General features: G+C 36.5%; 2 protein-coding genes across 5 annotated transcripts in view; one reads left to right on the top strand and one right to left on the bottom strand.

Annotated features, from left to right (window-relative positions):
* Window positions 1-26,038, bottom strand: part of LOC128864498 (carbohydrate sulfotransferase 1-like) — a 75,971-nt gene that overhangs the window by 5,051 nt on the left and 44,882 nt on the right. For all 4 annotated transcript variants that reach the window (XR_008454699.1, XM_054104189.1, XM_054104190.1 and 1 more), the window contains exon 2: window positions 301-480. Coding sequence is in view for 3 of the 4 variants with exons in the window: in XM_054104189.1 (XP_053960164.1) it covers window positions 301-480 (180 nt within the window). In the remaining variant the exon portion in view is untranslated. The remainder of the gene's footprint in view (window positions 1-300; window positions 481-26,038) is intronic.
* Window positions 1,831-2,727, top strand: LOC128864499 (uncharacterized). The gene is made up of 3 exons (XM_054104192.1): window positions 1,831-2,141; window positions 2,350-2,477; window positions 2,540-2,727. Exons 1-3 carry the CDS (start codon window positions 2,048-2,050, stop codon window positions 2,720-2,722), a joined length of 405 nt encoding a protein of 134 aa, XP_053960167.1. The 5' UTR covers window positions 1,831-2,047; the 3' UTR covers window positions 2,723-2,727.

The raw sequence follows: 26,038 nt of genomic DNA, 5'->3' as shown, positions 1-26,038 counted from the left end.
ATTCCTGAGGTACTTTCAAATTGGTCCAGCACACGAAAATCTTAAAATGTTTCCCAGATTTTCGCCGGCGATAAAAACCACCACCTTTCTTTTACTTGGCACTCTAATGCACATACATACATATATATTTAATAATATATGGATTGAGAAAAGCTAATACTATATCGTTTCGAAGCTTCCGGTTATGGCATTTTTTTAAAACTCTTTCTGATGTATTCCAATTGCCATCAAATTTGCTTTATTTTTTAATTATCATATTTCTGAAAACATTTGACTACTTATTTTAGTATTTTCTCTTACCTGAAACGTGATGGATGTTCTTTTAGTAGTTCCACAGCTGCATGATAATCGGCCACCAGATCTTCGCACACGTAAAGCGGATTCTCACAATCCCTGTTGCCGGCACACCAATCGCGATGTTTGCGCGATTGCATTGTGCCACGTGGATCGCGTACCAACAAAATCATTCGCACATTCAAACTGAAAACAAAAAAAATAAAAGGAGAAAAAGAGCATCATAAGTAAGGCATGGAATTGCAGTACAATAACAGTAGAGAGTGCATGTGTGCCATAATAGAAATGACGTGAAGACTTGTTGCAGCTAATTGTGATTAAATAAAACTGCTTAAATAAGTATAAAAAAAATAGCATGACCAGTAACCGAATCAACGTTATTGCAATCATTCCAGTGTGGGCAAAGAGTGCCCACATCAACACCAGATGCGCATGATGAGCGTCACTTAGACTACGACATTCATCAATGAAATTCTGAAACGCGCAAGAAATGAAGATACAAGTTGGACTATAATGATAGCGGTAACGTTTCTCCGTTTACTGAAATTTAATGAAATTGATTTAAGTCTTGCTTTCTAGTTCTATTCGCAATCTAAAAATAAACAAAAAGTGATAATCCACCGGTATTTTTTATTTATGATCTATAACACTGTGCGACAGCAATTTTCGAGCCCCAAACCAAACCAATTGCAAATAAAAATACGCATGTAGAATAGTAAATTCCCAAATGGGTTTTGGTCTACCGGGTCACAATTTTTTTTTACAATGCATTAAAATTTCGCGATATTGATCAAATGCCATATTAAATAATATGGTAAATACAGTACAAATATTGATTTTTCTTAAATTTCGTCTTAGAAGACTTTTAGTAAAATTCAAGGATACATTTTTCTGTAGAACATTTTAACCCATTGAATCCCACCCTTATGTGATTGTTTAACCCATTTTTCCTAAAACTGTTCAAAAGCCCTCTTAAACTGGGTATTAAAGGGTTAATATGTTTTACAAAAAGATTCCTTGGAAAATTTCACTACACCCAGAAAAATAACATTGGTTAAATGTAACAATTTCCGTGGTTAATTTTACTACCATGTAAATTGTTGTTGCAAAAATTCTCAGCTAACTGCAAACGTTGGTCAAATTAACAATTTTTTTTCGGTTAGTGCGGCCTCTGTATAATTTGTTGCTGTAATTTTAACAATTTTAGCTTGTTATATTAACTGTTTGAAAAAGTTAAAATTTTCCTTACATTTTGTTGTTGTTTTCTTACCAACAAATATGGTAGAATTAACCAATTCAAAAATTGTTACTTTCTTCACTTACTATTTGTTCAGTAAAATTAACCTACGTAAATCGTATTTTTTTTTCTAATGTTATTTTGTTAGTGTGATTTAACTGATCTTATTTGGTTAATTTTACAATAAAATTGTACATTTGAAAAAAAAACTAAATCAACCATAAACCTTGGTTAATTATACCAGTACCAATCAGTTAAAATATTTCTCCCTGAAAATACCTTTTAACAATTTCAATAGGTTATTTTGACAGTGGCAATTGTGCCACTACTATTCCTTGTGTTAAGGTAACCATTGATACAGCAGTTAAAAAATAAACGATTGCAGCAATAGAAGCGGACCATGTTGTTGCTGTTGTTATTGTTTGTAACGGAACTTCGCCGACGCTCGCTGCAATCAGTTGGTTGAAAACTTTGAGCAAGCCGGTTGAATGTAAATTGTGTGTGCAAGTTGTAAAAATGGAAAATAATATTTTGGAATCAGCAGAAAAGGACGGACTGGAATCTATATTAGACTCTTGGGGATTCAGCTACATTTTACAAACATTAAAAGGTAGGTTTATTAAAAATAACTTTTGTAAATTAACAAAAATGCTGGTGAAACGGCGTCATGCAACCATTCCGTTATTTGGCTTTGGTTGTGTTGTTGCTTTTATTGCTCATATAAAAAGTGTGAAAATAATTGCATGCATCGATTTCTGTTTGTAAATGAAATAAACTTATTAAGTATATTAAATGTGTAATATTTTAACAAATCGTAGATGAATCTATAATACTTGAACGGCTAAGATATTTGGAAGAGCAGGACTTGACATACTTATTCCGGGAACGTAGGTTAGGAGAAAAAGTGGAGTTTCGTTTCAAGCTGCAGCAATGGAAAATCGCAAATGTAAGTGCAAACATAAAATTTGAATTTTATTCGGTAAACAAAATAAAACTTTTCTATTTAAGGGATATTCTGATGTCAAAGCCTGCGATACAATATCTGTAGACACGACTTTCCTGGAAGACGTGGAAAATTCACAATATTTAAACTGCAGTCAATCAACAAGCTCTTCTTCTAAAGTTATTTACGATCCTAATGGGTACCGCGGCTCTATTGTGAGTATATACATATGCAAATATCTACAGTGAACGTCAAAAGGAATTGTGCATCATAAAATTGCAATATTCACGAAAAATTACTTATTCTAAAACAAGTTCGCAAATTCCTAGTAAAAGTATTCATTCACGAATACAATAAAAAATGTAAATAATAAATAATAATAAATACAATAAATAATATAAGTTAAAGTTCGAGTATGCAGTTTTGTAGCTTGTTAAATTTTGGTATAATAAGATACTATTACTTAAAAGCCTACTATTACTTAAGCCGCTAAAACAATTACCTGATTTTTGGCAATTCTTTTTTCTAAGCCCCAGAATTTTTTTGCATACAAATTTATAAGCTTGATTTTTTCTTAGTATCGTACTATACTAAAATTTAAATTACATTAAATTAAATCTTAAATTTAATTTTTTGCTGTATTCTTGTGAATACTTGTATTAGAAATTAGCGAAATTATTAATTTTTAATAAAAATTGCAATTTTATGGTGTATAGTTTCTTTTCACGCTCACTGTAAAGTATTTCAATTTACATTCAAAATTTAGAATAGTGCTTATGATAATTATAAATAGGGCAACTCATATACAAATTTGAATGTTTTCCAAATTTTACGAATTACCATAGTACAATATATAGTAACAGTATCAATATATTTTTAGATTCAAATCGATTTTAGTTATTTGCATCCACATTCCACATCCATCTTCGATAAATGGAAGACCTTTAATCTCAAAATTATCCCACTGATAAAAACAATGTTGACGGATCCGGCGCACTTGCATCAATTGGAAACAATAAAATCACGAGAAAAAGGTTTGTCAAGGCATTTACTCAAACATATATTTATTTATATTTACATATCTTTACTATTTCTAAACATATACATAGGTTCAGAACAGATCATTGCACTACTGCTTCATGTTTTGCTGCGTCCAACAATAAAACGAAAAGCAAATACCGCAAGAAAGATTTACCGGTCTACTATCAAAGATTCGCAGATGTCTTTTATTCTTCATGTTGTTACGGCAAATGATGTTGAAAACTGCTTAAACAAGCTGAAGACTTCCCTTTATGATCGCAAAGTTATTTTGCAACATGACAATGCTCGGCCACATGTTGCACAAGTGGTCAAAACATACTTAGAAACGCTCAAATGGGATGTCCTACCCCACCCGCCGTATAGTCCAGACCTTGCGCCATCCGATTACTATCTCTTCCGATCGATGCAACATGGCCTGGCTGACCAGCACTTCCGTAATTACGATGAAGTCAAAAAATGGATCGATTCGTGGATTGCGGCAAAACCGACCGAATTTTTCACAAAGGGAATCCGTGAATTGCCAGAAAGATGGGAAAAAGTAGTAGTAAGCGATGGACAATATTTTGAATATTAAATTTGTAACCATTTTACGTCAATAAAATTTCAAATTTCGAAAAAAAACCGCACGAACTTATTCATAGCCCTATTAGTTAATTCTACAATTTTTGTGGTTATATTACAATTTTTACATTAGTTTTTACCAACTTTTGTGGTTAGGTGGGCATTACTATTAATATAAGTTAATTTTACCAATTTTTATAGGTTGGAGCCATACGAACCTACTTTTGTGGTTAAGTGAACCAATTTCACATTGTTAAATTTCAACAATTGTTTTGGTAAAATTAACAATTTTTAACCACAACTTCAGTAAGGGTTGCTAACTATTTTCTATTGGTTGGTTTCACCCATATTTATAGGTTGGAGCCGTTTTAACATAGTTTTTCGGTTAGTTGTACCAATAAAATTTTTTGAGTGTAGGGGTTGTCAAATGCATTGAGCACCTATGGGTTAAACGTACTTGAAAAAAATGTAACAAAAAAAAAAATAACACCCTGTAACTTACAACTGAATGGAAGAAACAAACAAGAGCAAACCAATTTTTTAGTGTGCAATGTCACCTTGACAACGTACATAAACTTGAAATTGTTTGATCGATACTTAAGGGGGGAGCCTGGTTTATAAGGTCAAAAAAATCAATTTTTTTTTCGTTTTAAGCGATTCCTAATATATTTCAGAATATTCACACAAAGTTACAGAGGCTAATTCTCAATATTTCCGTAGATACATAGCCAAAGGTAGGCGAGCGTTAGGTAGTTACGCTGTGACCGGACAGCTATAGTACAAACTTTATCTTCTTTTCTCGACTTTTCATTTTTATGATTTCTTTGAATTGGCGTACATGAATGAAAAAAAAAACTAATGAACCTTTCGAAATGAATCATAGCTTGTTCCCTTCAGTATTAAATTATCTTCTATTTGAACTAACAAAATAGATAAAAAAAAAAATTTTCAAGATTTTTATACCAAGTTGAAGTGAATTTTTTTTTATAGAATGGCATGTTTTCTTTAAAACCTCCAAAAAGTTGAAATTTTGGAATTTCTCTCAGTTTTCTTAGCTCATCTAGAATAAAAAATCATGATAATTAGAAATCCATTTGAATTTTTTGCTTTAGATAATAATTACGAGCTGTATCTTGTACGCCAGTTGGAAACTCCAGCGTTGCAGCGCTCTACTAATTTCTATGTTAAACATCTTTTTCAACTTATTTTAACCAGTACAAAAATTTTTTATACTTTTTAAATGTTCATTAAAAGATAGAATAAACTTTGCAATGCTAAATTAATTTTTTCCTTAAAAAAAAATCGCAAAGAGATGCAATTTTTAGACCTCATAAACCAGGCTCCCCCCTTAACGAGATATCGACCACTACAACCATCTACCGAAAAAATAATTAATTTATATTTCCCCAAACTAATATTTTATACGTCTTCCCAACGATTCCCCTACATAATCAAAGGCATTCAAACCTGGATGAGTGGCAACTCATAACTTATTTCAAGTAATTTTGCCATATTAACTTCCGGCTATTGTTTGCTCCTTAATGTGGTCGTGCCCCTTTAGATTGGCGCCGAATCGATTTAATAGACCTTCATAATATACGCCTGCGATCGTTTTACCATTTGCTTATATTTTTCACACCAAAATTTTTACGTTAACTTTTTATAAAAATATAATTCATTGCATAACAAAAACCCTTATGAATCCAATTTCCAAACTTGGTGCAAAAATTTAGCAAATTTCAAAAAATTGTCATACAAATTTTAAACTTTTTAACGGCATTTCGGTCAACGGTGAGCGTCTTCTTCTTCTTAATTGGCGCTATAACCGCTTACGCGATTTTGGCCGAGTTTAGCAAAGCGCGCCAGTCGTTTCTTTCTCGTGCTAACCGGCGCCAGTTGGACACACCAAGTGAAGCCAAGTCCTTCTCCACCTGATCTTTCCAACGCAGAGGAGGTCGCCCCCTTCCTCTGCTACCACCAGCTGGTACCGCATCGAATACTTTCAAAGCCGGAGCGTTTGTATCCATTCGGACGACATGACCCAGCCAACGTAGCCGCTGGATCTTTATTCGCTGCGCTATGTCTATGTCGTCGTAAAGCTCATACAGCTCATCGTTCCATCGTCTGCGATATTCGTCATTGCCAACGTGCAAAGGTCCAAAAATCTTACGCAGAATCTTTCTCTCGAACACTCCAAGCGTCGCTTCATCGGATGTTGTCATCGTCCACGCTTCTGCGCCATACGTTAGGACGGGCATGATGAGAGTCTTGTAGAGTGTTAGTTTTGTTCGTCGAGAGAGAACTTTACTGCTCAGTTGCCTACTTAGTCCAAAGTAGCACTTGTTGGCAAGAGAGATTCTACGTTGGATTTCAAGGCTGACATTGTTATCGGTGTTAATGCTGGTTCCTAAATAGACGAAGTCTTTTACAACCTCGAAATTATAACTGTCTACAGTGACGTGGGTGCCGATACGCGAGTGCGCCGACTGTTTGTTTGAAGACAGGAGGTACTTCGTTTTGTCCTCGTTCACCACCAGACCCATTCGCTTTGCCTCTTTGTCCAGTTTGGAGAAGGCAGAACTAACAGCGCGGTTGTTAATGATGTCAATATCATCGGCATACGCCAACAATTGTACGCTCTTATAAAAAATTGTGCTTGAGCGATTAAGTTCTGCGGCTCGTACGATGCTCTCCAACATCAGGTTAAAGAAGTCACACGACAGCGAGTCACCCTGTCTGAAACCTCGTTTGGTATCAAACGGCTCGTAGAGGTCCTTCCCAATTCTGACGGCGCTGCTGGTGTTGAGCAACGTCATCTTACATAGCCGTATTAGTTTTGCGGGGATACCAAATTCAGACATCGCGGCATACAGGTAACTCCTTTCCGTACTGTCGAATGCAGCTTTGAAGTCGACGAAAAGATGGTGTGTGTCGATTCTCCTTTCATGGGTCTTTTCCAAGATTTGGCGTATTGAGAATATTTGGTCGATGGTAGACCTTCCAGGTCTGAAGCCACACTGATAAGGCCCAATCAGTTGGTTGACGGTGGGCTTCAGCCTATTACACAATACGCTCGCTAGAACCTTATAAGCGATATTTAGAAGACTAATCCCGCGGTAATTGGCACAAATTGCAGGATCGCCCTTCTTATGGATTGGGCAGAGTACACTTAAATTCCAATCGGCAGGCATGCTTTCATCCGACCATATTTTGCATAGAAGCTGATGCATGCACCTTACCAGCTCCTCGCCGCCATGTTTGAATAGCTCACCCGGCAGTCCGTCGGCGCCCGCGGCTTTGTTGTTCTTTAGCCGCGTTATCGCTATTCTCACCTCGTCATGATCGGGCAGCGGAACGACAATTCCGTCGTCAACGATTGGGGTATCGGGATCTTCACTTTCTCGGTGACATGCGCAGCTGTCACTGTTTAATAAGTTCGAGAAGTGTTCCCTCCATAATTTAAGATTGCTCTGTACGTCAGTCACCAGTTCGCCGTCTTTGTTCTTACAGGAAAACGCCCCGGTCTTAAAACCTTCTGTAAGCCGCCGAACTTTCTGGTAGAATTTTCGGGCGTTGTTCCTGTTGGCCAGCATCTCAAGCTCTTCGCACTCACGTATTTCGGCCTCTCGTTTCTTCTTTCGGATAATACGTCTCTCTTCCTTTTTCAGCTCTCTGTAGCGATCCCACATGGCTCGCGTTGCGCCCGATCGCAGCGTGGCTCTATAGGCGGCATCCTTTCTTTCTGCGGCAGCATGACATTCCTCGTCGTACCAATTGTTTTTTCGGGCTCGCCGGAATCCAATTTCTTCTTCGGCGGCGGTACGTAGAGAACGAGAAATGTTGCTCCATTGTTCGTGGATGCCGGTTTGTTGGGCAGTACTCTCTGAGAGCAGGAGTGAGAGTCGAGTGGCGAATCTTCTGGCTGTCTGTTGTGATTGCAGCTTTTCGATGTCGAACATTCTTTGCGTAGGTAGATGCACGTTTTTTGCTGCACAGAGGCGTGTACGCAGTTTGGCTGCAACAAGGTAGTGATCCGAGTCGATGTTGGGTCCTCGGATCGTACGTACATCTAATACACTAGAAGCGTGTCTTCCATCTATCACAACATGATCGATCTGGTTTCGTGTTTTTCGATCAGGAGACAGCCAGGTGGCTTGGTGAATCTTCTTATGCTGGAATCTGGTGCTGCAGACTACCATGTTTCGGGCCCCGGCGAAGTCGATCAGCCTCTGTCCGTTACCGGATGTTTCGTTGTGCAGGCTGAATTTTCCGACTGTAGGACCAAAAATTCCCTCCTTGCCCACCCTGGCGTTGAAGTCGCCAAGCACGATTTTTATGTCGTGGCGGGGGCAGCGCTCATAGGAGCGTTCCAGGCGCTCATAGAAAGAATCTTTGGTCGCATCGTCCTTCTCTTCCGTCGGGGCGTGGGCGCAAATTAGCGATATGTTAAAAAAACGGGCTTTGATGCGGATTGTTGCGAGACGCTCGTCCACCGGTGAGCGTCACAGTCCTGATAAACGATTTTTTTCACTACAAATTGAAGACATGCACTAGGAAGATCTTTGGTTTCAGTCGGATGGCACGCCGTGTCACACAGCCTATGCCACAATCCATTTCATGCAAAGCTCGATAGTAGCTGACTCGGAGATGACAATTGGCCACCGCGGGCTTGCGATTTGACATCGTTAGGCTTTTTATAGAGTAAAGACGAATGCAAACAATCCATTACAAATTCAGTCGCTTAAGGTCAATAACGCGATAGAGTCAGAAACCATCACAAAGGTCTTGGAAATCAGGGTTCACAGGCTGCGCTACTAGGAAGTCAGCGGGGGCAAGAAAAAAGAATGAAGTTGTTTAATTTTTAAAAAGAAACCATTATATTGTAGGGTGGTATGTATGTATGTACGTGTACATCAATAGAAAATGTAAAAAAACTGCATCATTAAACATTTATTCCCAAAAGTTGAATGCAATATTTACTTAGACATATTTTCTTTGTTATCCATTGTAGTAGATTGCCAGCAGACACGCTAAACTAGTGAATTCTTACAATATAAATACATACATACATACATACATACATGCACTTGAATTCATCTAAAGCGTCAGACATTTTCTTTGGTTCTTGTCAATAAGCTGAATGAAATAATGTATGTATGTATATCGATTTTCACATTTCAATGCCAATCACGTCTCATAACAAAATTTCGTGCCATTCTCAATAGTAGCGTCTGAGCACAGAAATAGAAAAGCTGAGACAAAGCTGAAAGTAAAACTAACAAATGTTTTGTTGTATTGCTCAGCTAATGTAACTCGAAGCAGAACGAAAACTTTACAAATCGTCTTAGCAGTGTAATGATTGGGCATTTTAACAAAATTAAATACTGAAAATATAAAAGATGACTTGAGATTCTTTTTTTTTTTTGGAAATTCTCCAAACAAGTGCTATAATTAAAGGTCGTATTGGGTAAATCGAACTTTGCTTTGTAATTACTTTCTTGCTAAGAAAATAAACAAACAGAAACAGAAGAAAAACAACAAAAATGAATTGCCTCTCTAAATAATTAAAGTTGTTTATTTTGTAAAAGCAAACTTAATTAATAAACTTTCTTCTGACTCAATCTAAAAAAGGGCTTCATTCGTTTTAAAGAAGCAGTAACGGTGCTGGGCTGTTCTTGTCTTTGCAGTTACTTGTGTGTAGCTACTTGTAAAGGGTGATCAATTTCGAGGTATCGGGTTTTATATTGAAATAAAACAACGAAAATTCAAATTGATTGATGGTAAATCTTTATTATTTGTGTGTAGAACCATTAATGACATTTATTTTTTAAAGTTAATCACTTTCAAATGTTGGCCGACCCTGCGTCGTAATTCGGCCATCCGTAAACACCTATGTTGAATGACTCGCTGGGGGGCTTCGGTCTGCATCTCGTGAATAACTTTAATAATGTTGGCTTGCAATGCCTCAATCGAAGCTGGTTTATCCACAAAGCATTTAAACTTTACATACCGCCACAAATGAAACTCCAAAGATGTGATATCACACGATCTTGGTAAATGGGTATCATCGCTGAACAGCATAAGTTGGCCTGAGCGCGCGATGAACAAGTTTCGCAGAGCTTCGATACTGAAAAAATTATATATAGTAGGTTCTGTTTTTATGCGGCTTTTTTTTTATGCGGTTTTGAAATAGTGCGGTTTTTTTTTAAATTACAAAATGGATGTCGACCTATCGGGAATTGTACATATAAACAAGATTCCAAACCAGCTAAGCAAAAACTCATCACAGATTACATCAGAAATGCTAACCCTACAAGTATGGAGCCGCCTGCATAACTATCTAGATCAGACGTGTACATTTCCTCAAGTGACGAAAGTGATTTTACGCCAAATCCTAAACGAACGCGCAACATGTGGGTATTGTCTGATTCTATTTCTGACTTAAATTTATTTTTCGATTCTGACGTTTCTTAAATAAAGATATAAAGATTTTATTTAATTATTTCAGATTCATGCGGTCTATGGAACGTATCTATAGTTATAATATGGGACTAGTGCCCTTTTTTATGCGATTTTATTACATTATTTCAGATTTATGCGGTTTTAGCACTTTTGAAACGTATCTATAGTTTCACTATAGAACTATATTAGTATCTTTTTTTATGCTGTTTTTTTTTATGCTGTTTCTTGCGGAACGTATCTACCGCATAAAAACAGAACCTACTGTATTTAGTTTGACAGTAGTCCCGCGTGATTTGAGAAAAAACGCTATTCAGAAAAGTACCTCCAATTTGATCACCCTTTATAAGTATCTACAATATTGTATATTTCGACTTTTGCACTTAATTTACACATTCCTCCGTGTTTTGTTTCGAAAAACAACTCAAAAGACTGCCCCTTTTTTATCAGAAGTATCCTTTGTTGGCGGCCGCCGTAGAAGAGTGGGTTGATGCGTGACTACCATTCGGAATTCAGAGAGAACGTATGTTCGAATCTCGGTGAAAGACCAAAATGAAGAACGATTTTTTCTAATAGCAGTCGCCCCTCGGCAGGCAATGACGAAACTTCCAATGCATTTCTGCCATGAAAAAGTTCCTCATAAAAAACATTTGCCGTTCGGAATCGGCTTGAAACTGTAGGTCCCTCCATTTCTGGAACAATAACAAGACGCAGACGTTGTTGTAGCAGCAATACTAAAGTATTCTTTATTCCACTATAGTGTAAATCATAGTCAGGTTTGGGAGTTGTCTAAAATTCCTCCATCTTATGTCGTGCAGAGCTAATATATGTATGTGATATTCTCTTAGTTCAATGGCAATTTCCCCTATTTTCCCCGCTTGTAACATAGCATATACTCACATTCTATGTCGCTAACCTTAAGTCATTATTCTCATTTTCCCCTGCCGCTTCCAACAAAACAAAAAAACTTTAAATTGAATGTGCATACATACATATGTACATATGTATTTACATACGTTGTCCGCGCAATTTAAAAAAAGTCAACTTACTTTTTGAACATATCTACTTGGTGTATTTACTTGCATACATATGTACATATGTATTCAAATACTGAGAGATAATAGTGTTACTTGGCATAAATATAATAAAACATTGGAAAAATTAATATTGTTGTACATACTTTATACACACACATGTAGAATATTTATTATACATACACACATACTGCAATTGCAACATCATCATGAAAATTCACAAAAGAAAAAAATTAAAAAATTAAAAATGCGATACATTTATGCAACTAACGCTTGTAATGCAAAGTGAACACACATTTATATGTAAACATTTATACAAATATAGATTTGCTACAAGTATGTAGTAAGTACAAATGTATGTGTCTTGCATGCAATTTTGCAACTTCGAGTGCGTGGGAATCGCTATAACAGGAGTATGAGTAGCAGAGCGAATTGAATTATTTTGAAGCTATCATAATGAGAGCACTTGTTTTTGTTGTTATTTTATTGAACTGCAATGTATGCAGACAGTACTGTGAAGAGCTTAACAAATTGCAGCCAATTTTTAATGCATTGCGTGCGACAAATGTGAAATTTAACGCAATTATACGGACATAACAATGGTGGCATGAAATTATAATTTTGTTACAACATATTCGTGTATATTCATAGCTATGAAAATTTAGGTTTTGAAAATAAAATGAGTAGAACTATTGAGAATAATGTAAACTGCTTCAAAATGCTTTTTAAAATTATTACATAATTTTGGGTTTTTTACAAAATTTTATTTTATTTTCTTTATTTATTGCATTTATTTATTTATTTTATTGTATAAGAAACCAACAATAAGTTAACAAAACTTATGTGCTCGAAACTTCCAATGAGACCATACTGAAAGCCGGAATGGCTGAGGTACCGTTGGCTTCGTGGACGGACCCTCGTACGAGATGAGATAATTAAGATAATGCAGACTTGAAGAGATCTTTTTTTCTCCATTTAGAAGATCTGTCAAAATTGGAAGAAACCTCTCCGAGTTGTTCGATAGGTTTGTGACAAGGTGATTCTCTATCCTGTAACTTTTTCAACCTCACTGGAAAAAATTATCCACGCTGCCGAGCTAGTCCGCACTGGTACTATATATGCCGATGACATTGACATTGTCGACGAAACTCACTGGACTGTATGCTCAGCATACTCCAGTTTAAAGAGAGAGGCGAGCAATGTGGGTCTTGCGGTGAATGGGGGGGAAAAAAAGTACCTGCTGTCAACTCACAAGGAGTCTTCGTGTCAGTCGGTGGTGAAAACCAATAATTCAAAGTTATGAAGGACTTTATTTACCTTGGGACCAGTCTGGAGATCAAGCGGGAAATAACGCTTGCCAACCGGTGCTACTTTGGGTTCAGTAGGCCTATTGGATATAGTCATGCTGTAAATAATATTAAACAAGTTGGTAACAAGGATGTGTGAACAAAATAGTGCGGAAGCGTTACTTGGAATCTGGATGAATCACCACTTCAACACACCAAGACACAAAAACCGTCAATATAAGCGTTTATACATAATTTTTTTACATCAAACTGCTCATCGCAATATGTATTTTGCCACATTGAGTTTATATACATGCATACATACTTGTAAGCAAGTAGAGAAATAAATATAGTTGTTGTTTGGTAATGACAGATGAGGTGGGAAATCCTTTCTTACTCCTCACCATTCACTTTTGTAGCTTCTTCAGCACTTACGAAACTGCACACTCAACATTTCCGCCTGTCATCCTGTCAAGCATTTTCCATTTAAAACTAAACCAATGGTGGATGCAAGCTAAATATTCATTTGTGCTCACATTTCTGTCAAGTTGAACCAGAATTCCGAAATGCCAACTTAAATTTCCTTTCTTCCCGCTTTCAATTTACTTAAGCAAAATATATAGCTTCCAAGTAGTAGTTTCCAAGTGTCATTGTGTACCATATTTTTTCTCCAAGAAGCGAATACATGCTTATACCATCGTAGCATGCATCTCCCCTGCTTGCCTTTCTAACCTGGCAGGCAAGTGTGGTGAAGTCTGCTCTATTGAGTCACTTCATACCCATATCACTTTTGCATAGCAGACCATGAAAGTATTCTCATATCGCAGCATTAGCATATAAATTTAATAGTAATTTAACTACATCTTAAATTCAGTAAAAATCCAATGCCACTGGAATGTCGTCGACATGCGGTTTACAACAATTCCCGCACTGAACTTAAATGCAAATCACTGAACAAATTTGAAAACACAACTCATGCAGATGTAAAAGTTTTGTGCACAAACTTGATGCGGTTTCACTTGAAACACAAACTATGGAAAGCAGAAAGTTAAGTCGTTTGTATAACTGAAAGTCTAATACTTATACATGCATACATTGCTAACAAATTCGAATGCACTAAGCATTGCTAGAGTAAAGGAAAATTAATTGGCTTATTTGTGGTTCCCTGATGGCAAGATGATTGTTCTGATTTTTTCTTACAAATGAAGGGCTCTCTGAAGTACTGTATATGAGAATGTTTTTTTTTTTGGAATATTTGATACATTGCCATCTCTCGACTGTCTACGGTGTCTCTCGACTTCAGTGTAGAAAAAGCTATTGCATATTCGAAAAGGTTCCGCAGTTGATCAAATTTATTCTGCATTCAAGCTTAAAAACAAAAACTATCCAGTTGAGTTCTCGGATGACTCGCTAGCATTTAGGCGCTAGTTGAAGGATCGTGTACTTTATAAAATAAAAATCACGCCGCCGATCAACTACTATATATATATTATAATTGGCGCGTACACCCTTTTTGGGTGTTTGGCCGAGTTCCTCCTCCTATTTGTGGTGTGCGCCTTGATGTTGTTACACAAATGGAGGGACCTACAGTTTCAAGCCGACTCCGAACGACAGATATTTTTTATGAGGAGCTTTTTCATGGTAGAAATACACTCGGAGGTTTGCCATTGCCTGCCGAGGGGCGACCGCTATTAGAAAAACGTTTTTCTTAATTTTGGTGTTTTCACCGAGGTTCGAACCGACGTTCTCTCTGTGAATTCCGCGTAGTCGCGCACCAACCCATTCGGCTTCGGCGGCCGATCTGGAAAATGGATATGTTTATTTTCGTGTGGTCACTTTTAGCACCGTTGCAGTTTATACTGCATACTCTTCACATCTGCAGATGATATATTCAAGGTGGCGCAAAATTAATCATCTTTTAACCATTCCATTAATCATAACTTTGAGTAACTTTTTTATTAAATAAATAAAATAATTTTCATGATTTTGAGTGATGGACATTTTTATTTTGACTTTTACGCGGTCCATTGCTTGTCTGTTTGTAAACTGCAGCTTGTGAACTAAGTGCCAGATATGACTGACGTACGACGCTATTTGCAAAAATTAGAAATCATCTGATAGAGTAATTAATTTTGCGCCAGCCTGTATGAGCGTTTCAAGCCATGTCAAGTGAGGCAAGTATTTTGGACACTGTCGTTAATGGCTCTAAAAATTGCCTTCTTTGTAGCCCTGAGTGTAATAGGAAGGAAATTAAAAAAAAATTGAAAAAAATGCCGAATTTTAAGATTTAGAAACAATTTACACGCCAGACTTTTCACCCAGGGTGTCGCGCTTAGTGGCAAAAAGTGTAGAAAAGTCAACGGACTTCGAGGGCATCGAGGGTTTTTTGACATTTCGCTTTTATCGTATTCACAGTTTCGTATTTTTATTCAAGTACGCTTTGGGCTTGCGCTCAACGAACGAATGAGCAAAGAAAATAATCCACTTAAACGTCAAAAACACATCGATTTCTATACATTCCAAGTGACTTTAAATGCCTTTATAAATTTTAGCAAAAATATATTTACTTACATTCCACATTTCAGTTACCATTTTTATTTAAATTTAGAATTTTCACTGAATTCGAAAATTTTAATTTGTGTTTACTTTGCCATAAGCTGTTTTTCTCACTTGCAAATTCTTACAAGTAAAAATTTATCCAATAAAGACTTGCAACTTCCCCTCAAAATGAAATGTTATTTTGCTCTCTCAATTTCCTCTACTTTCCAGGTTTGATAAAAAACTTGATACTTTGTAACAATTGTTACAAATTATTTGCCTCATAAACAGACCTATTGTTTCACGAAAAATCTAAAGCCATTAAAAATAAATTAACTCAAGAAATCGTTTTCCATTTATTTACTCATAGAATATTTCTCTAAAAATCTTAGGCTTGTAAAAATATAATTTGCTTAAACGATCACTAATAAAGCTACTTTTTCTTTTGGAAATATTAAATTGCTTTTGAGGACACGAAAAACGTTGCCAAAATATGATTATAACAGAGGGAATCATGGATTCATTAAGTAGCTCAAGATGACCGACACAGGGTGACAGTTAGACAATTTATATCACCTTTAATTATTGCTTCATGATTTTTGAAGAGCACCGCGCTCAGTTGTTTTTCATATTCTTTTTGTTGTATAAATCTATGCTCAGTAATTCCGCAGTAATAATGGGATTGCCATAACTTCCATCGATCCAGTGAAGAATTCGGCGCATTTGCTTCTATCGATAGCGCTTCGCTACAATAGTATTTTTACCTTCATAATTTGCTCTGACACCCATTCAGCATTCAAATGCTTTTAATGGTTTAATTTTAGTTAGTTCAATTAAAATTACATTCATACACACGTATTCCAAATAACAAAAAAGTGGCTGCCATTAGACAACTTTTTTATGTGCAAATGCTTAACTCTTCACAATAGAGCAAATTGCTTAAATTTGCTGATGGAAATTGTGAACGAAAGAAATTCAAATTTTGAATGTACGTGTGCTGTTACCGCGCTTAATCTTTTCTGCATTTATTCACACTTTCTAAATTTGGTTGCTACATTAAAATTTTATATGTACTTTACTGAAGCCACTAAATCTAATGACATTTAATATCCGCGTTGCAGACATTTCAAGCTACTCTCAACAATGTACTTGAGGAAAAGCATTAAGCATTTGAATCCCCAACTTTTGGTTTAAATTTTTAATTGACATTTGGCAAGTGTTCAATTTGCATGCTCTAGCCGGCTCATATTTTATATAGCCCATGCAAGCATATCTTAATTTGCGCTTGCGGCATTTTTGGTGAAAAACGCTAGCAGTATTTAGTTCAACGTTACAATTACATACATACTCTCATAAGTTCACGTTGTGTTTTTCATTTCTAAATTCGATATTTCGCTATTTTTACGCCCTCAATATTTATATACTTATTACTTTTAGTGTACGTATTGTAGAATAAACAAATAGCAAAATTCATCGTTTTAGTAACGCAACGAGAATAAATTTAAACTAGTGGCACCAATATGTCACTGTCATATTGACATGTGAACATGCATGACATCGCATATAATAGACTGCCCGCACTTCACTACAGTTGAACATTACACCTTCCACAAACGTTATTAAAAAAAAAAGAAAAAAACATTCGCGGACTCAGTTCGTTTTACTCTATGTGACCATCCCATTATTCATGCAAATCTGGGTTTAAACAAACAAACTATGAAATTTGAGCCATTAAAATAAACAACACCGACAGAATTTATTTGCAAATGACAGCTAGAAAAATTAATTCCACTAAAAATTGTGAACAATCAGTGCAACTAATAGCAAAATATTAAAAAAACGGTCGTCTTTTCAATGCCCGATTAATTTTAGTTGCGTTCGATGTCACAAAAAATTGTAATATGTATATATACAATATATATATATATATATAATTGGCGCGTACACCCGTTTTTGGGTGTTAGGCCAAGCTCCTCCTCCTATTTGGGGTGTGCGCTTGAAAACGCCTAGAAATTATTCATCATTCAAAAATTTAGAGCAATCTCGTTGATTTTTTCTGCTGACGGTGTTGGGTGTTTTCTTCCATATACAATACAAAAAATTGGAGTAGGCGTTAAATGGACAGAATGCACAAGACAGCGACCGAAGAAAATTCTCAAAAGTCAATATGATTTTCGACATACTTGAAACTTGCTCTTTATTTATGAAAAAATTTTGAAATTCTGAGTAAAAAATTTGCCGAATGTTTACAAATGGTGTACAAAGTGTGAAACTTTGCTTTATATGGTTTTGTTATTGTATGGATTTTGTTTTTATAAAATAATAATTGAAATTAAAAAGTAAATAAGTAAATAGTCAAAACTTGTCAATATATGGTGTAGCCTTTCTTTTGACGTTGACTGTAACATATGGTGAATTTCTTCCAAATGCTCAATCATTTGACAAAAAAAAAAAACGAATCTTTTTAAACTTGCAAAATGCTGGCAAAATAAAATTTATTATTTTTTCTGTGGAATAGCTGCCAGTTTTTATTTAAGTTGATAACTTACCTGCCAGCTAACCGGCAGCTCATCTTACGGTGAACTTTACTAGACGGTAACTGACCAATAAGAAATTACTTTTTTAGCCATTCACCGAAAATTTGTTCTGAGAAGGGACCTACTCTAAGGACCGATTTTTAATTTAACTTTACACTAATGTTACTTATTTTACTGATGTCAAAGAGTTAAAGGCGCGTTCTTCACTTCAACGTAATGCCCCTCCCCTTTAAATTTAAAACCTAATTCTGGCACTAGACACCCTGTACAAAATTTACATTGGAAATATACTTTTTAATGTGATCACAATACGATATGGAGTTATGACAGATTGTATGGAATAAATGGAGTTCGAAAAAAAAAAAATTATTGTTATTAAGTTAAGCAATAGCAATAATAGCGGTTAACGGTTGTTTATTTGCAAAACACCTGCTCGTACATTATCATTTTAAGTGCGGAAGTGTGAATATTTGAGCAGATGAACAAAAAAGCACAACAGGTAAATATAAAATAAAAATTAAAAATATTTAAAAAGGTGATACAAAGTTCAAGGGCTAAAGAAAGTCAAATAGTAGAAAAGATGAAATGATCAAGAAAAATTTTACAACACTCTTCATAGCGTGAAAAGTGAAAAATATGGAAACAGGAGGTAGAGAACGAAAATGGATCTTCCATTCCAAAAGCCTTTCATATGTTTCATTGCAAGGCCAATCCGTCCTTTTTATCTTCAAACAAGATAAAACTCGAATTAAATTTAGAAGTAATATGCCGAACTATTAGGTAGGTAGATGAAATGGTTGAAGTATCAGTCTGGGTCTGGTGGTCTCCAAGTAGCAATGAAGCGCTGTTTTGAGACCATTTTGCTACTTGCAACGGGCAAATATCTACAGCCAACCAAAGTTGTTGATGCAGTGCAAACGATTGATGGGATTCAGGCTGGAACACCCAGTGACCTTAATCGTCTAGCTGCTAAACCCCGACATTTATAGTAAATGTGCGCAACATTCTCCTTCTTCAAAAGGTCCCCCCAGCTTCTGCAATGGGTATTAAAAGTTAAATCTACTTTTCTGCGTGTCTTCCGATCACCTAAAGACCGGTAAGAATAAATACGAAGTTGGATGGCGAGGAGCCCCTAGAACTGTTTGCCGCCTGCGTCTATTGTACTGAGGCCTCTTTCCAAAGAAACATTATTAGTACAAAAATAAAATAAACTTTCTATTTCCAGACACTTTACCTTTTCAGTAAAAATTGTGCTGCAACCGAAGAAAAAAGTCAATGAAATGCCAAAGAAGACAGAGCTACGGCCCTTTGACAGAGCTACAGAAACTAATCGTACCACATAAAGCCACAAATAAAGACAAAAATTCTTACTTCTATTCCTACTGAAAGACCGTTCGCATTATGCATGCCTAAGACAGTAAAGCCGTGCAGCTCCAGTACCATTTTCAGTCTTGGAGCTGCCGGCATAGAAAGTTGCAACTCACATAAGGGTCTTTCACAAGTTACGCCTAGATGTCAGTAGTGAATAGAGGTGAAGTGAAATTCGTAGACGGCACCATTTTTATGCCGTCTTTGACATTTGTCAAGTAGGCAGATGTGCAACTTTATACGATAGAACAGCGATTTAAAACTATTTAAACTTATTATGAAAATCGTCGATCTTTAAATTTTTTTTTGGTGGAAATAATCGCCCGAATGAGTCGACAATTCAAATGTTGGTGGAAAAATTTCAGGAAACTGGTGTGTCGAGGATACAAAAAGGACTGACAGACCAAAAACTGGTCGTTTTGTTGAGCGCAAAGTGTTGCTAAACCACCTTCAATAACGATATCTCAACGTTCTTAACAATGAGCCATTCATCGACTGTTGTGCGGATTTACTTCTTCTTGATTGATGCGATAACCGCTAACGCGATTTTTGACGAGTTTAACAAAGCGCGCCACTCATTTCATTCTAGTGCTAAACTGCGCCAGTTGGAAACACCAAGTGAAGCCCAGTCTTTCTCCACCTGATCTTTCCAACGCAAAGGAGGCCTTCCTCTTCCTCTGCTACCACCACCTGGTACCGCATCGAATACTTTCAGAGCCGGAGCGTTTGTATCCATTCGGACTAGATGACCAAGCCAACGAAACCGCTGGATCGTTATTCGCTGCACTATGCCTATGTCGTCATAAAACTCAAACAGCTCATTGTGCCATCACCTAAGATACTCGCCTTCACCATTATGCAAAAGTTCAAAAATCTTGCGCAGAATCTTTCTTTCAAACACTTCAAGTGAAACCTTATCGTCCAAGCTTTTGCGCCATACTCTAGGACGAGCATGATGAGAGCCTTGTAGAGTGTTAGTTTTGTTCGTCTTTACTACTCCATTGCCTACTTAGTCCAGCACACGTTGGATTTCAAGGCTGACATTGTTATCGGTGTTAATGTTAGTTCCTACATAGACGAAGTCTCTTATAAACTCGAAATCATAACTGTGATGTGGGTGCCGATACGCGAGTGCCCCGACTTTTGGCCGAACTCCTCCTCCTATTTGTGGCGTGCGTCTTAATGTTGCTCCACAAGTGGAGGGACCTACAGTTCCAAGCCGACTCCGAACGGTAGACATTTTTTATGAGAAGCTTTTTCATGGAAATACACTCGGAGGTTTGCCATTGCCTGCCGAGTGGCAACCGCTGTTAAAAAAACTTTTTTTAATTTTGGTGATTCACCGAGATTCGAACCTACGTTCTCTCTGAACTCCGAATGCTAGTCACGCACCAACCCATTCGGCTACGCCCGACTTTTACCTGTAGATATTACCTAAATGGGACTTTAAATTATGTCATTTTTCACATATATTGTGCTGCAATGAGAGATGAACGCTTAATTTCGCAAGAATATTTGTATGAATATCGACCTGCGTTTTATTCAAGATAGCCTGTATGGCAGAAAACATACATACTCGCACATATGTATGGACATAAATATTAATCACATAATATTATGCATATTTTTATTAACACAAAGGTTAGTACTTCTAAAAACAATCACTCTTTCAATAATGGAAGCCGGTGTGCAATCTTTGATTTGTGGAGTTTCCACCTCGACGGCTGCCGTAAAGAGCAATGCGAGTAGGACAAAAAAAATTGATCAGCAGTGCATTCGCATATTTTTATAAGTAAATAATAATAAGCTTTTGAAGAGATCATTAATTTTCTACCGAGGTGGTAGTATGACACTCAATCTTCGTAAATGTAGAAAATGTTCAATGCAAAATAGCTGCTTCATGCTTCCTGCAGTGTTGTATCACATTTGATTTATTTTTGTTTATGAATAAGTGTTTAACCCTAATTTTTAGAGTCATTTTATTATTTTGTAAATTTCATTTATTGCCAATTAAAGACTTCGTTCTTTGTTGCTTGGTGTTTCTTCTATGGCTGCATGAGTTTACCTCTTCTTCATATTTCATCACACGATCACAATTTGTTACCACAAGGTTAACGATTTTTTGTCGCTCATTATATAAAAATTACATTCGAAAACGATAACCAAGAGGCTAATAATAATAATTTTTGTAAAGTGAGTACAGAAAATAAATTTCTTAATGTCAGTCCTGATTAACAAAAAAAAAGAAGAGAATTATGACAATTGCTTCTTTTGATACGTCACTTAACTGCTCGCTTAACGAAACATTTTTATAGGAAAGCAATAATAAATTACCCAAGCAGAAGCGTTCTTAAGCAAGTTTGTTTATAAAGGGCGTTTGTTTAGAAGCGGATAGCTTTAAATTGGCATCAGTGTTCTGCAGCAATCGATTTGAAAATTCTCGTTTATTTGGAGGATATTAGTTTGTCTTGGCGATTTGTCATAAATAGACTCATGCTGGAGCAAAGTTTTGCAAATTGCTGAAATTTGTTTTGAAAAATATGGTTCAATCGCAAGTCGTAGTTTGAAAGACCATCACATTCGGACTAAGTTACTTTTGGTCCACTTTATGAGTCGATGGCATTGCATTTATGGCCTTCGTGCTATGTATATACCCCATTTTCTGAGGATATGTAAAAGTCGCATGCCTACGCCGAGAAACCGGAAACCAGGTGCATACGTTCTGGCGTGTGCGAAAAATGGACCACCAGATTATGCCACTCCACCTCCCGATTATGCCACTCCCTTAGAAAGTGGGATCAAACAAACGCATTCCTATAAAAAGTAAAATTTATAAAAACTTGCGTTGACTTTTTAGAATTTTTTTCAAACGGTCTTGCGTATTTTCTTTCGCTAGAAATACATTTTTATTGTGAAAAACCTTTGCCTGAAGAAAAAAAAGCAACCCGATTTTGTAGCCGCTTAAAAATGCACTTATTGGCATCCTGCTCGAATGCGATGCCATCTCGAGAAGAAGGCATTTCGGTATGGTATGGTCGGAAGATATGCATACACGCTCAACTCTTCCAGGTTTCTTAAGACAACTGGGCCTGAATCAAGTATTGCGAGGAAGTGCGGCCACAACAGTCCTTATAGTCGAACCACATACCTCTCTTTCATACATACATACATGCATATATATGTACAGGGTGGTTATACAGTGTTTTTTTAATCATATGTTATTTGAACAGTGGCAGCTCCTTTCCGCTGGAAGTTTTGAAAGAAAATCAGTATGTACCATATCTCCGCGAAACCAAATGAATCGCTTTGTACTTGAACAATGTTGAGAAATATTGGAAACTTATTTCCAAAAGTAATGTTGAGGAGTCAAAACAGTGCGCTTATAAAAAGAAGTCAAAATCATCTTTTCTAACGCAACTATGCGTTCACAAGCAAAACTGCCGTATCTGGGATCGGAAATCTGTCATCTGATTATCGAGAAGCCATTGCATCAGAAGCAGAAGAAGAAGAATGCATAAGAAGAAGCCATTGCATTAGAAGTAGAAGTAGAGGAATTCGTCATCAAAACGTGACAGCTTTTGGCTCATCTTTTGTTTTACACGATACTGGAAATTCCATTCCGGCCAACAGTGAGCGTTACGAAATCATGATAAACAAGTTTTCGTGGCCGGAAGTTGAAGATATGAACTTCGATGATCTTTGGTTTCATTAGGATGGTGCGCCACGCCACACAACCGATGCCATCGATCTTGTGCATGCCAAATAATTCGATAATCGTGCTATCAGCCGTCTCGGTGATGTCAAGTGGTCACCAGAGCTGGGAGTGGTCATGCCGTTAGCCTTTCCTTCTTGAAGGCCCGATATTATGCGAAAAACTCATTAACGAAATATCAAGTAAACTATTTATGAAATAGAGTCAGCAATTGTTATCAAGATCTTGGAAAGTGGAGACAACGGGGCACGTTACTGCGAAGCGAGCCGAGGTAGCAACATGAAGGAAATCGGATTCCATAAAAAATGGAAATGTTTGCTCTTGCGATGAACGAATAATATTAGTTTGGGCAAAAATAAATTCAATATTTTCTAGCTAGATGCCTGTAGTGATCAATATTTCGTAAAGTAAGTAACAATTTAAAATTTCTGTTCGTTGTCAAGGTGATATTTCACTCGAAAAAATTCCTTTGCTTCTTTGTTTGTTCCATTCAGTTGTGAGTTACAGGGTATTAACAATGGAAATCAGCAAACCGAAAATTCGGTACATTTTATAGTTTTTCTTTAATAAAGGTGAAAATAAAACCAGGCCGCTGAAATTGTGAATGGTGTTTATGATGCCGTTACTGTAACAGCTAATTACGTGCAATTTTGCCTTCGTCGATTCCATTCGGGCATTTTTGAAGGTAAAGCAAATGCCGTTAATGTCGAAGATATCGAAAATATCGATCAAATCACAGAAATAATCCAAGTTGACCGGCATGTTAGTAGTACCAAATAGCTAAAGATCGACCATAAAAAAATTTTAAACCGTTTGCTAAACAAAAAAAAAAAAAAAAATAATGGATTTTTTCCCCTAAACTTATATATGTATACATATACAGAGTGAACGATATGAAGTGTTACCTATTCAAAACACCATAACTTTTTTGTGTGAAATTAGTTTTTATTGATTTCAAAGACAAATTTGTTCAAAAATGATAACAATTTTAACATATATTCAATTTATCTCGATAAATGACTACCTTTTGCCTTGACTATAGCCTTCAAACGGTCAAAAAATGAGTTGCATGCTGCACGAATGTGATCTTGAGGTATTTTGGCCCATTCTCGTATAATCGCTTTTTTCCATACTGGCATATTTTTTAGTCCTCACCTTGCTCTCCAAAATGGACCAGATGGAATAGTCCATCGGATTTGCGTCTGGCGAATGTGGACGAAATGAAGTGTGGAACATGATTTTTTAACCATTCTTGGTTCACACGAGCTTTATGAGATGGTGCCGAGTCCTGTTGGAACGTCCATGTTCTACGACCGAAATGTTCGCGTGTCCACGGCTCTAAAGCAGCTTCTAGAACATTTTCCCGATAATAAGTCGCATTCACTTTGACACCAGGCTCGATAAAAACGATTGGAGAGCGTCCATCAGCGGTCACTGCGGCCCAAACCATTACTTGCGATGGGAAATGGCTTCGAGTGGCCATACGTACGCTCAAATTCTCGTATGAGCGTTCGGCCAAGTAAACACGATCGTTTTGAGAGTTTATGAACTGCTCAATTGGGAAATGTTTTTCATCAGAAAACACAATGTTAGGAAATTTGCCACGTTCGTGCAAGCGCAACAACTCCTTTGCTCTTTAGCACCGAACTCTTTTTTGCTGGGCTGAAAGATCTTGTGCTTTTCGGAACTTGTAAGCTTTGACCTTGAGCTCATTTTTCAATATGCGTCGAATGCTGTCTTGCGATATTTTCAGTTCTTTGGCCATTTTTCTTCCACTTCGACGTGGATTTCGTTCAAGTCGAGCCTTCACTTTCCGAACCATTTCTGGCGTTGTTGCGGTTTTTTTTGGTCCACCTCCATAGCGTTTTGCAATGCTACCAGTATCATTGTAACGTTTTAAAGTGCGATACACAAACATTTTATTCACTTTGAGGTGACTGAGCTCGCGAACAATGGCGGGTTGTGATTTTCCAGCCAAATATTTATAACGCAATCACACTATTACGTTTGAATTCCATCACAGAAAAAAAAATTCAACAAAACTGAGACGCAAATGCTTTTGATGGCTTATAAACAATATATTGAACTGTCATTAGAACAATTTTGACGTTGATGTCATGAGCTGTTTTACAGATACAAGCAATGTGAAGTTGGTAATACTTCATATCGTATATAATTGGCGCGTACACCTTTTGGGTGGTTTGACCGAGCTCCTTCTCGTATTTGTGGTGTGCGCCTTGATGTTGTCCCACAAATGGAGAGACCTACAGTTTCAAGCCTACTCCGATCGGCATATATTTTTATGAGGAGCTTTTTCATGGCAGAAATACACTCGGAGGTTTGCCATTGCCTACCGAGGGACGACCGCTATTAGAAAAATATTTTTCTTAATTTTGGTGTTCCACCGAGATTCGAACCTACGTTCTCTCTGTGAACTCGAATGGTAGTCACACACCAACCAATTCGGCTAAACTTCCCTAAACTTATCTATCGAAAAAAGAATTAAGTTTCTTACTTTTTTAATTTTTATTTTTAAAAAGAAACTATTGCATACATAGTCTGTATGACAAACAATTTTTGGCAAGTGTTTTTTTTTTTGTCGCAATATTCATGTTTTTTATGATAAATCGATGTTTCAAACTTTGCCCAAAACTCAAAGAATTCAAAATTTCGAACCTTTTGCTCAATACTTTAAAATATTTTTCTGACATGTAATTTTGTAGGTCATACAATTTCAATTTAACAAAGTGGAAGTGGAAAAATTGCTCACAATTCGCGTTGATTTTTAATAATATTTCTGTTAGTCTCCTCAAAATTTTCTTCACTTTAAGCATTCAAATGTTGTGCTCTACAAGTACTATACATATGTATATATGTATCTATCAATATTGATCCTTAAAGGAAATTAAGACCATTTGAAATGAATTACGTAAGGAATAAGAAATGGAATTCTGCAGTGACATTTCAGCTTACATACATACATACATTGTTACACAACTAATTGAAAATGTTATATTATTAGGATATT

This window comes from Anastrepha ludens, chromosome 5, assembly GCF_028408465.1.
Source record: "Anastrepha ludens isolate Willacy chromosome 5, idAnaLude1.1, whole genome shotgun sequence".
NCBI lineage: Eukaryota > Metazoa > Arthropoda > Insecta > Diptera > Tephritidae > Anastrepha > Anastrepha ludens.
This window is presented reverse-complemented; position numbering and strand designations above follow the sequence as displayed.

Excerpts from the sequence above, each read along its gene's own strand:
- LOC128864499 (XM_054104192.1), top strand. The coding sequence starts at position 2,048 with ATGGAAAATAATATTTTGGAATCAGCAGAAAAGGACGGACTGGAATCT. Across the intron at positions 2,142-2,349 it reads CATTTTACAAACATTAAAAG|ATGAATCTATAATACTTGAA; the intron begins GTAGGTTTATTA and ends AACAAATCGTAG. Across the intron at positions 2,478-2,539 it reads AGCAATGGAAAATCGCAAAT|GGATATTCTGATGTCAAAGC; the intron begins GTAAGTGCAAAC and ends TTTCTATTTAAG.